This window comes from Cynocephalus volans, chromosome 9, assembly GCF_027409185.1.
Source record: "Cynocephalus volans isolate mCynVol1 chromosome 9, mCynVol1.pri, whole genome shotgun sequence".
Lineage (NCBI taxonomy): Eukaryota > Metazoa > Chordata > Mammalia > Dermoptera > Cynocephalidae > Cynocephalus > Cynocephalus volans.
The window spans coordinates 34,874,371-34,886,916 of record NC_084468.1 but is presented as its reverse complement, the minus strand read 5'-3'; the positions used below and the strand labels follow the sequence as shown (position 1 = coordinate 34,886,916).

Here is a 12,546-nt window from a genome sequence, read left to right as displayed (position 1 = left end):
AATATATCGAATACATGAAATATTAATATGTGATAAATCACTGCCACCATTATTTTCTTAGAAAATTACTAAATGATTTGTTTGGAAATAGAAGGACTTGCTTTCTTGGGTTCTAAGGTAGAAATATTTTATGTGCATTCAAAATCAGATCATTAAAGAAAAAGTATTTTGTTTTAATTTTTAAAGACAGCAACTAAAATAAAGCCTACCCTGATATAAAATATAAGAACACATTAACCACAACAATGTATTTTAAAAGATGGGAATTTAGTTTATACTCATTTTATATTAAGATATAAGTTAATGACTTATACCTTATAGAGTTTATCACAAAATGTTACTGCCCAGTGCATTTTTGCAAACAATAAACAATTCACTGACAGTATTAACGTTCACATATATAATTAGAGTTTATAAATGTACAAAACTTTGGGTAACAAACACTTTAAACTTATTTTTCAAACATTCAGTAAGCCCTAAAACTGTTTGATTACAAAGAAGCACAATGGGTTATTAACTGTGGCAAAACATAGGCAGGGGAGGCTAATACAGACTTGAAAACATAAGAATAGCAAAACAATTTTGTCAATATCAAAAGACAAAATCAAAACATCTTTTATAATATAAAACAAATTCATATAATTAAATACTAGTTAGGTAAAAGAACATTATAGGGTATATAACATTTATTTTCTTTACACAAATTTGCATATCAAGTTTAATGTAAAATGCCATGTTTCATTGACAATTCAAGAATATCATAATATATAGTTCTTGGTGAAATCTAGATGTAATGGAATAAATATTTAAATGTACCCCAAAGATCATATCAAGTTTTTATTTGGTCACTGTTCTTTTAACTCAATGTTTTTCTCTATTCACTGGACTAAACCAATTCTACAAATAAAATCCACAACCAAAGCATACATAATGCAGGTGTTTCTGAAAAAAGTAAATAGTATAGTCTTTAGTATGTCATTAAAATAGTGGATGTAGTTAAACAAGCAAGCAAACAAATAAAAATTACTCCAACTCATGTATGTTAAACTTACAAAGCAATATTTTAGAATTTTTATCTGGTGTGTTTGCACTGTAATAAAATAAATCTGGTAATGTGAGTAAAATGTTCTTGGTTATGAATCCATGAAATTCTCAGTTAGCACTGGGTTGTGTTTCAGAGCAGCACATTTGTCCTCATATTTTATATCAGGAACATATGTTCACAATCCACCAGCTGTAGTTTTGATATACTAAGAAATGAAAGTATTTAATCCTGGTCCAACCACTCCTTCCCTCCTTTGTTTTAACATCTTCACTTTGGGATCAGGCACTTTGTGCCCAGGAATGTGGCACTGCACATTTACTAAAAATGTATCCACTGATAGAAGAATAACTGTACTAAGTTACTAAAGGAAGAGGATATCTTCATTTAGAAAACAAAGCACTAAGTTATAATTTTACAGTCACAACGCAAGCCCCAGCTCTTCCTAGGCACAGTGGAGCAACCTAAAAATGAAACAAAAAGAGATGTGTTGGATTTGTTAGGTAAAAATATCGATAATGCTACACCAGTTAGTGAAATACTGAAATTGTCTGTACTGTTGGCAAAGAGCTGCTTCCAACCCCCTGCTGCCCCAGCCTGTTGCTGGCCTGGTCCCTTCCCCAAGACCCCATCCTGATATCAAAGTTTTATAATCCAAATTGTTCTGGGTATATCACATGATTATGTAGTATTCACTCCTTTTTCAAGGTGATTTTTTTAATAGCTCAGGAATTAGTCTACATGAAACACTATGTTTTGGCCAAAATGATGTACAATATGCATATGAAAGCATGCTGCACACTTAAAGTAACTTTGTGACCAATATGGAGAAAATATCAAGTGTTATCTAGTGAGGTCCTCTAACAGCCGTGCTATCTCAGATAGTACACAAAATATACCACATGCCTGGGAATCTGCTTTTTCGAGGAACCAGAAACTTCACATTTATTGACTGCCTTCTATGTGCATGGCTGAAAACTTTAAACCCATTCTACTACTTTTTAGCAGAGTAAATAAATAAAAAATACCACCCATCTAACTCCCTAGCTGTGGAAACAATGAATGAGCTCTATGACAGCGAGATAGAAGTGGGGGGAAGAGATGCTAGGGGAAAGAATATAATCTTAATTTATGGATAAGGAACAATTGTTAAATCTTTCACTTACTGTATTTTTTTAAAGACCCTAGACACTGGACAATTCATAGTGGAAATAAAAGTGTGAACAAGGATAGTTTTTGAAGAACTACTCTGAACATGGTAAGAATCTATACATTTGATCCAAGAGAGTTAAAATGTTAGGAGTTGGGGTGGGGGTGGAGGTGACTAATACAAAGTACTAAGAAAGTTTGCTTTGTACTTATGTATGTTAGGGTATGTAATAAAGTGTTTTTGTCAAATTTACAATACCAAAATGACTTCCTAATCAGTTTGACTTCCCCCCAGACCAACAAGTGGATTTTATGAACAGACCAGACTTCAATTGTAAGAGAATTCTCCATCCGAACCAGTTGTTCTGATCACTGTTATATCTCGTTGAACAAATAACCTATTTTAAAACCGTATCATTTACAGTAGTGTAGAAGTGACCTCTCAGTCATTTACATCAAAATGTCAGTTTGTAATTAGCAGCTTTTCTCAAATCACCCAAGACACTAAGTCTCTACATTGTGAATAGTTGACACTGTCATGACAACCAGCTAGAAAGTTTAGCTTAGAGAATTTATTAAATACAAGGCAGTCACCTCTTGCTTTGGGTCAAGGCTGGCAATGGGATGGGTGGTGGCTTAAGACTTTGTAATCTCATTTCAGTCCCTATCCTCTTGTCTATTTGTCAGAATACTGAAAGGAAAACATTTATTTTTCAGATACTATGGTATTAAGTTTGCATTTTTAGGTGCTTTAAAATAGTAATACAGGTGACATGCAAACAAAATAGTTATGTGGTTGCAGATTATTAATTTTGATACAGAGTAATTCAACATAAAGTATTAATTATCTGTAATAACATGTCTAAAATACTGGCCAATAGAGGTTTCTTATAACTGGCCTAAGGACTCAAATCAAATACATCTCAGAAAAAGAAATTCTTTTATGTCTTTTTGGGCTACTTGGTTGTCATTCACAATTATTTCTGCCATAGTGGGAGGCTGATTCTAGGTAATCATGTAATTTCTAATGAAATCCTGTAGCTATAACTAAAGCCCGTAATCTTGTTTCTTCCTCCCTCCTTCCGCCAAGTGATCTCACTTAGTTAAAAAATAAGATCACGGTCACACAATCTAGGTCCTTTTTTCCCTGTCTTTCTCTTCACTTAAAAACTCCATGTACCTTTTTACACTCATCCTCATCTTTTCCTCAAGTCTTGGAAGATAAGATCTTTCCTCCCATTTGAGGATGACCAGTCTTTGCTCTCAATTCTGTTTCCTGCCCTTCTTTCAGGAAGGTGCCCTTCAGTTTTGCTCTTTCTTTCTAGCATTTGGAATCTCTCTTTACCCTCTTGTTGTCATATCTATTGTGAAAAAAATTCTTGGCTCAAATTCTAACTCCACCATTTATTGCTATGTGATCTTGGGTTAGCTATTCAACAGATTCCTCATCCTGTGCAGTGGGGAAATAACAGTACTTACCTTATATGGTTGCTGGAAGAATTAAACAAATTCTTTAATGTAAAGTGCTTAGAATAGAACTGGTACATAAAATGTGTTCAATAGATGTTAACTTTCTGTCATCATTTTAAAATTACATGCTCCTCTAGCTCCCACATTTTATTCTTCTCTTTACTTTTTAAACTGTGTGATAGCTTCTGCTTCTGTCACATTCTCAGAGAGCCCCACAATGTCATGAATGACAAATTATCTTCACTCTTCCTTATAGTATTGAAACTCCCTCTTCTCCCTTTAAATGCTCTATTCTATTATCTTGTAAGAACCTCTCTGATCATTCCTTTGCTGCTTTCTTCAGAGGCTATACCTCCCAATCTAACCCAATAAGTGTGAGTATATAAAGACTGACAGTACTTGGTAATATCTCTCGAGTCCATCTATATTTAACACTTAAAGCCTTGCAACTGAAGCAATCTTCTAAATGTTTTCCTTTTGTCCAGCTTTCACTTCCCCTGCCCCTAACCCTACTTACCCCGTACCCAACTGCATCACTCTCTTGGTTAAAAGTCTCTGCTGGCTTCTCATTACCAAACTCTTTGGCTTGGCCTTCATGGATCTCCATTCTGACCCCATCCTTCCTCTCCAATAAGAACTCCTACTTTTCTCAAGTGTGGATCCTTATATCCAGCCATATTTCCTCAACATGTCTATGTCTGCTTCAGTGACATTTTCTTACATTATTTCTCCTCTCTTTCCAACATTTTTGAATTGGATCAACTTACTAAGGCTTAGCTTAAATCCTTCTTTCTTACTAGAACCCTCCTAACAATGACTTTATTTTTTCTCTTTTATTTCCTATACCACTCACTGCCTATACCATGGGATACTTAATGCCAGTTGCTGTATATTGTGGGTTCTTCCCTTGCATGTGTAGATCTTACCTACCTAAGAAATTAAGTTCTGTGACAGCAGGGATTCTCCTAAATTTTGTTTCCTTGAGCAATACTTACCATTGCTCCTTGCGTGTAAGAAAACCTTGGCTCAATTAAACATTTATTGAGTTTCTTTTGTGTACCAGATACTGAATTGGGTGTTACAAGCACAAAATTCCTGAGTCTGTCATTGGTGAAGATGAAATAAAAGATCTCAAAAGATTATTTTTAGAAGTTCTAGGCCCTCCCAGAAATAGACATGGTGGAATTCTTTTGTTAATAAGCTTGCCAAGTCAAGTTTCTTATTTGTTAATGTAATTTAGGGTTGCCATCTTCGCTAGGTTATGACCAGAAATTTAATCTGCTCCCAAGTATCAGTGGCTTGAATATTTAAAAATTATTGTTCATGTATGGGTAAGTTGTTCAAAATTTTTTGATTACCATCCTTTTTCTTATTTTCCACAATTCCACCTCCCTTTGTTGTAGTCCTCCTGTTATCCTGTCAGCTCTATCAGTGCCATAACATTTCATCAAGCAAGTGGTGGCAGATCAATTAATAATTTATCTGAGTATTAACTTTATACTTCATAGATAATTTTGGATTTTAATTATGTTGTAAAATTAAGCATTGCCTCTTGTTTTCTCACATTTAATGAAGAGGTGACTTTATCATATTTATGCTATATATTTCAATAGTGAACAAAATATAGAGGATCTGTTTTACCAAATGAAATGTTTGAATAAAAAGAGAGTAAGTATAATAATGAAAAATGAAATGCCATACCTGGGTCCACTCATTTGTCTGGGGATCATAAGCCTCCACTGTATTAAGATAAGTTTGTCCATCATATCCTCCAACAGCATATAATTTATCACCAAGTAAACAGACCCCCACTGCATCTCTGCTAATGCTCATAGATGCCACCGAAGTCCACATATCTGTTTTGGGATCATATCTGAAATAAAATTTTACAATTGAAGCTGAATTGTTCTCAAAATATTTTACATAAAAATAGTTTTGTTCTTTAAGTCAACCTTCTGTCTTATTATCTGCTATGTTAAAAAAATTTTTTTGGACATATTTTACAGAAAAATAGAAATTTTTAACATTCTGTTATCTTTTAACTTACAGTATTATGGATTCATTTAGCAGATGTATAACACATTAAAGGAACTAATGTAAATACTGAAAACTGCTTTAAGGTTGCCTACTGAAAACTTGGGGAGATCAATATGCTAAGCTCTAGTAAAATGACTTATAGTCTCAGTCGTGGTATCTGCCCAGTTTTGGACCTTTTTGTTCCTTACATGAGGTATCTTAAATAGAACTGCATGCTAAGATGACCTATATTGCTTCTAATATCTCTTGTCAATGAACAGCTTTTCACTGGGTGCAGTACTATAGTGAGCCTATAATTTATGGGGCAAAGTGTATGAAGACTTCCATATTCCTTTCCCGGATTGCAACATGTAACAAGCATAGTCTGAATTGTTTTCTCCCCAATACAGATGAAATGCAGGTGTAACTTTCCTGCTTTCTCAGAAAACAACAACCATGTCTGCTTGTTATTTCACAGAAAGTGCTCATTATCAACAAACCTTGATTTTACTTTTTATCCTCCTTATCATGATTTACAACTTATTACATAAATCACACAGATCCTAAAATCTGACCATGTCCAACACACACACACACACACACACACACACACACACACACACACACACACACACACACACACAAAGAGGCACTGAACTTCCTATTCTTCTATAAAATCCAAAATACTTAATAATGCCTCAAGACTCTACAGGATCTGCCCCCACCCGCACCCTTTTTCCCCTCCTTTCTGGCCACTCTTTCCATCACTCTTTGTTTTCCAGTCACAATGGCTGCCTTTTACTTTGTTATATGAACCTTTCTGCTTTGGAGTGTTCATACATACTCCTATTGATTCTATCTCCTAAATCCATTCTCTCCATTCCTTGAACTAGATTGAACATAACAGATAGGAACCTGACCTACCATCCAAATTTTCCACTGCTATTAGGCTGTCTACCTGGCCCTATACTTGAGTTTTGTGAGGTAGTTTGGATGACTTGTTTAAGCCTTTAAGCCTTATCATGAGCCTTTTATTATTTTATATCAAAACGTGTCAGAAATGTCCCTAACATTTTCATTTCTTATGTAGCCACCAGCCCCTAATTCATTCTCATAAATCCATCAAGCATCTTATTAGGTCCAGTGTCCAGTACAGAATAGGTACACAATAACTGTTTGTCATATCATTCAATTAGTAAATTATGCAATCAATTCTAAGGTAAAGTTTAAGTAAGTAGGCAGTAATATGATGAGAAAAGAATCTGAGTAGGCCGTTGGGAGACAGATGGAGAGATGGCCAGAGCAGACATCTCAATGTTTACAAAGCTCCTACAGAACTTCCTGGCATGTGGTAAGTGCCCAATAAAGAGTTACAATCTTTTGTTTGTTTATTCCCCCTAGTTTTCCCTCACAGGAAGTTACCTCTCCACACAGTCTGAGAGTCTGGAAGTCAAGTTGGATGCAGGAGCATCGTGTCCTCCAATAGCATACAGCAATCCATTCCAGGTTGTTACTCCTACGCCGCCTCTCCTTTTTGACATCTGTGCACAAAGCGTCCATTTATTCGTATGAGGATCAAAACATTCTACTGATTTAAGACAAGAACTTCCATCACGACCACCAACTGCATAAAGTCTGTAAAAAGAACAAATGAAATGATAAATAAGAAATAGTGCTGTTATTATGCTTAAGACAAAGAGGCTATTCTTATAGTATTTCATTGAATTTAAGGTGCCATCAGTTATAAGACATACTGTCAATTTATGTGCCATTAAGAAAGAAGATATGCTACCAATTAAATGACACATGTATGTATCATATATCACTCGGCGTATACATGAAAAAGAAAAACTGCACATGAAGGCAATGACAAATATTTCACAGCTGCCATATGTTTCACAAGTCACCACTGACTGTAAGATGCATTGCAATTTTGGAGATGTTAAATTGTGTCTTAGAATAGATAAAAGATGGTGTATAAATATACACAACTTATTTTTAAAAATAGCTAAAATAGAACTTGGTTATAAAGGAAAGAAACTAACCTTTTCTTTGAGCACCTACTGAAGGCTAGGTACTTTACATGTATTAATTTAATCATCACAATGAAGCTATGAAAAACCATTTATATCCCTGCTTCACAGGTGAAGAAATAGGGAGGGTCTCATGGAGATGAAGAGAATTTTATAGGGTCACCCAGTAAGCAGCAGAATCAGTACACATAGTTATATAATTAAGCAGCTGTACAGTCAACAGTCACCTGGGATGTACTTGTAATAGTGAAACAGGAGAATAATAAAAATAAAGCTAGAAACAACAGCATATACATTAATATTTATTATATGTGAACAGTGTCCTTCATTAATTGAATTTTGTTGATTTTTTTCCTAGCAGTTGGCTGGCACAGGGATCTGAACCCATGACCATGGTGTTACAAGGTTGTGCTCTAACCAACTGAGCTAACCCGTCAACTTCTCATTAATTGAATTTACCACAGAAAAGGGTAAATTGTCTAAAATAAATATGGTATGTGAATGCCCTAAATGTTGACTAGTAGATCAGTTTTAATTTATTATCAGTCAATATACTGTACTTACTTGAAATAATCTTTCACTCTGAACTTATATATGTAAAATATTTTAAATATTTGAACCCTGCTTTTTATTAAGCATAAAATCATCTTGTACTTAATATTCATTTGAGAAGCTCTGTATATTTTTCTGTTAGTTTTTTTAAAGAGTAAATTTACTTCATTGTTTGCACAAAAGATCACACATTTTGAATTCACAGATACTCTAGTTAATATTCAACTATTTTTTATTCTTTTTCAAGACATAATATTTAAACTATACCAAATTTCTACACATTAGAACTAAGTATGTATATTTGGGTAAATATACATACTTTAAAGACAGATTTTATCATTAAAGTATGCCACTATGTCACTCAAACTTGTTCTTAAATAATAAAATGACCATATCTTAAATAGCAGCATATGGTTATAGTAATATTGTGTTCTAAACTTAAATTATATTAACAGTATGGAAATTGAAATTCATTTGAAACTTTTACCTGTTGAAGTTTTTTATCTGTTAAAAACTACTTGTGTTACTGTTCTTAATACTGAACTAGTCTCATCTTCAACTAATACTTGATAGAATATTATCTGAATATGGATCACAGATCATTAGAAGGCTTCAACAATTAGAGAATATCCCTAATTAAAAATAATTCATGTGTGCATATCTACACACACATTACCATAGACTTCAAGGCACACTACTCTCTTAATAGTGAATTCATGAGTCTTCTCTGTGAAAAATGGTATAGTGCAGTGATTATGAGCATAAACTCTGGAACCAGATTCTCAGGGTTTAAATTTTAGTTCCACCACTTACTGTGACTATTAACAAGTTATTTAACCTCCATCTGCCTGAATTTCATCTTCTGTAAGTTCTACCTCAGAGGATTATTGATAATTAAAGTACTTTGAAAAGTGCCTAGCACATGGTAAGCACAATATAAGCATTTAAGGAGAAAAACTAATTCTGTCTTTGTCTTCTTTTAGTAAATGACAGTATTAGGAGATCTTAAGTTATAAACAGTGCTTACAATGAGCTAATATTAAGGGTTAAAATATATTGGTAATTCTTCCTGAAGAATCATTATCTCAAGCAACGGTTTTCAAACTGTGTTCTAAGTAAGAATAAGATTCTGTGGAGGAATAGGCGGGCAGGGGGGGAGGGGGCAGGAGGTGTCCCAAAAATGGTTCATTTAAAATTCAAGTTTTTGGAGGTTCTTGAGCACTTTTCTCTCTTGCTCGGGCCCACTCCATTTTCTCTGGAGTGTACTCTTCCCTCTTCCTTTGGTAAATAAAACTCTTTACGTTTCAAAAAAAAAAAAATTCAAAATTTTAAAAGTATTTTTAGCTCAGTTAGATGCCATGTAAGACTCAGAACTCATCTCTCTTCCCCATGACAGTATCTATTACACTAAAAAGAAAAATATCATGTCAAGTTGTGATAGTATCATCCTATATATTTTTTAAAAAGATTTAGGTCTTGCTTGATTTTTAAAATTATGATCAAGAATGCAAGTAGTTGGCAGATACTCTTTGAGATTCAATTTAGAAAAAAAATTTCCTACTACTTTCAAACTATTTGAGCGATTTAATTGAAGAGTTTTCTGAGATTCAGATTAAATTGCTCTATTAGTTAAAATAATCATTATCCTTTCAGCATCTTATCTGTGAATCAGGATCTTCTTCGTATTGGACAACCAAAACAAAAGATAATAATAAATTTAAAATAAGTTTAGAATAAACTTGAACTTCCATTTGTCTTAAGTATTGAGGTTTTTGTAAGATTTAATTTGAAAGAGAGATTCTACCACTAAAAATATTTGCCAGCCAATGGCTTAACAGTGGCCTGAGCAATCAGAAGTCTAAATGAAGCTTCTTTCTGTCAAACAAGGTGGAAAGAAAAATTTTAAGATGCAGAATGCAACTCAAATATAGAAATAGTTCTTTCCTAAAGAAACAACTATATTGGGCTGGCCCCATGGCTCACTCAGGAGAGTGTGGCGCTGGTAGTGCCGAGGCCGCGGGTTCAGATCCTATGTAGGGATGGCTGGTGCACTCACTGGCTGAGTGTGGTGCAGACAACACCATGCCAAGGGTTGCGATCCCCTTACCGGCCAAAAAAAAAAAAAAAAAGAAATAACTATATTTTGCTTCAGGAAACATTGTAAAATAAGTTAAAATAACAAAAACAGTAGTTAAGCTAGGCTCTTCATTTTACAGATTAAGAAAAGGCACACAGAAATGATTTGTTTTACATTACAAGGAATGGTACAGAGAAGATCACGATTAATTTTTTTCAACTACTTGCATTAATTGTTTTGAACTAACAACATAATTTTTCTTTATTCTAGATTCTGTATATATACTTTCAAAATAAAATTTCTTAATATTTAGTAGAGATCCTTAGCTTATGATATGATTATTATACTGTCTCAGAATTATATTCAATTAACTGTACTTCAGGTGAGTTAGTAGAGGGCAAGAAAAGGTAAGAAAGTAAGGTATTTCTGTGTCTAGAAGTCCAGGTAGGTCTGGAAATCAGGTTATGAGAAGGCAGTTATTCTTTTGTCCTTTATTGGAAATAAGGGCTAAGAAATATGCCACTGAATGAAATTTAGTCCAATGAACTAATAATCCCAAAAGTTTAAACCAAAGAGTCAAAACCAAGAAGATATTGTTTAGTTTTCTTTCTTTCTTCTCATTTACTAGATTCTTTGATGGCTAACTCTTCTATCACAGAGTTATGAAAGATATGTAGTGATGAATATTGAAGTTATTTCTTTAGCTAAAACAACTGAGGAGATGGGTGTGGAGATCAGATATACCTAAAAAATGGTTACCATTTGTCTATCACTTGTAATAATGCTAAAAAAACCAAAAAGTAGAACATGACTAGTAAGACTTGAGGAAACAAGATCTTAGGTCATAACATTGAAAAAAATTTTACTAGTAGTAACTTTGCTACTTTACTTAAAACTCTACTAGTATAATATTTTCTCATTTTTCTTATAATAATAACACAATTCTACAAATAATTTTATGTCTCTATTTTAACTTTTATTTCTTCCTCTTTCTGGAAATGATGATAAAGCATTTTAAGTGAGCAAAATGTATCAACAAACAATTTTTCTTTAACAACCTTAGAGGGCTTCATTTTATGGAAGAAGTAAGGATGGAAAAAGATACATATTTAGTCTCTGAATAACCAAGTGCTATTGGTGATAGCTCTACCTAAATCTGTTTATTTAGAGTGGACAAGAGGAAAGAGAGCACATTTTTCTAAATTCATTCTAGTTTTCAGTAGTTTACCAAGATAAGAAAGAAGAGGAGTAAAAGTAAAGATAAATCAGTAGAAAAGATGGAAGGAATTTTTAGGGAAACCTCGAGAGAGACCATACTACTTTCAAAAGACCATATACTTTTTTTTTTGCACCTGGCTGGTATGGGGATCTGAACCCTTGACCTTGGTGTTATCAGCACCATGCTCCAAAGATCATATATTTTTAAAGGTATATAAACCACCAGATTTTTTACTATATAATTAATTAATATTGAAGATGTATATAAAATTTCTTCACTCAAAATGATAACTAGAAATGTATAATATCTGCACATTAGAATGAAAGCCTAACAATGTTGAGCTACTTATACTTAGAACTATTATAAAAAGAGACATTATTTTAAAAGTTTCTCCAAATCACTCTTAAGATATTTATGTATATCTTTACTTTGGAAATGATACAGCTTAATAAATTTGCTTTATTGTGTTTTAAATGGAACTTTAAATATTTCCTTACTTTCCACTTAGTACTGCCACACCTACTGTGCTCCTGGGGGTGGACATAGTGGCGACAAAATTCCACTGGCGAGCCTGAGGGTCCCATCTTTCCACTGTATTCAGGTAGCTCCAGCCATCATGCCCTCCTACTGCATACATAGGACCTTCCAATACAGCCACACCTGCAAGGACACAGGAAAGAAGTGAGGACTTGAGATTTGCTGCTAAGTCTTAAAAATCACATTTTAATTGAAATATAAGTACAGTAAACCGTAAAATGCAAATTTAACCAAGCAAAAAGTTATGATATAGATATTTGGCCTCCTCAGTGCACTTCTTAGTGGGTAGATGGGTAGCTGGGGTTGAAATAGCACTGTAGTTCCAGTCTTACAAGTTTTAGAGGAGGGGCTGGCCAGTTAGCTCAATTGGTTAGGGTGTGGTGTTGATAACACAAAAGCCCAGGGTTCAATCCCTGTACCAGCCAGACACAGGAAAAAAAAAAAAATTTAG

At 33.8% G+C, this 12,546-nt stretch overlaps 1 protein-coding gene across 3 annotated transcripts in view; it reads right to left on the bottom strand.

The window, feature by feature from the left end:
* Positions 1-739: 739 nt before the first annotated feature.
* KLHL5 (kelch like family member 5) overlaps positions 740-12,546 on the bottom strand; it is a 64,058-nt gene continuing 52,251 nt past the window's right edge. For all 3 annotated transcript variants that reach the window (XM_063107979.1, XM_063107978.1, XM_063107980.1), the window contains exons 8-11: positions 12,056-12,218; positions 7,100-7,312; positions 5,363-5,534; positions 740-1,506 (exon numbers count right to left, since the gene is read on the bottom strand). In XM_063107979.1, the coding sequence (XP_062964049.1) occupies positions 1,450-1,506; positions 5,363-5,534; positions 7,100-7,312; positions 12,056-12,218 (605 nt within the window). In that variant the 3' untranslated portion in view covers positions 740-1,449. The remainder of the gene's footprint in view (positions 1,507-5,362; positions 5,535-7,099; positions 7,313-12,055; positions 12,219-12,546) is intronic.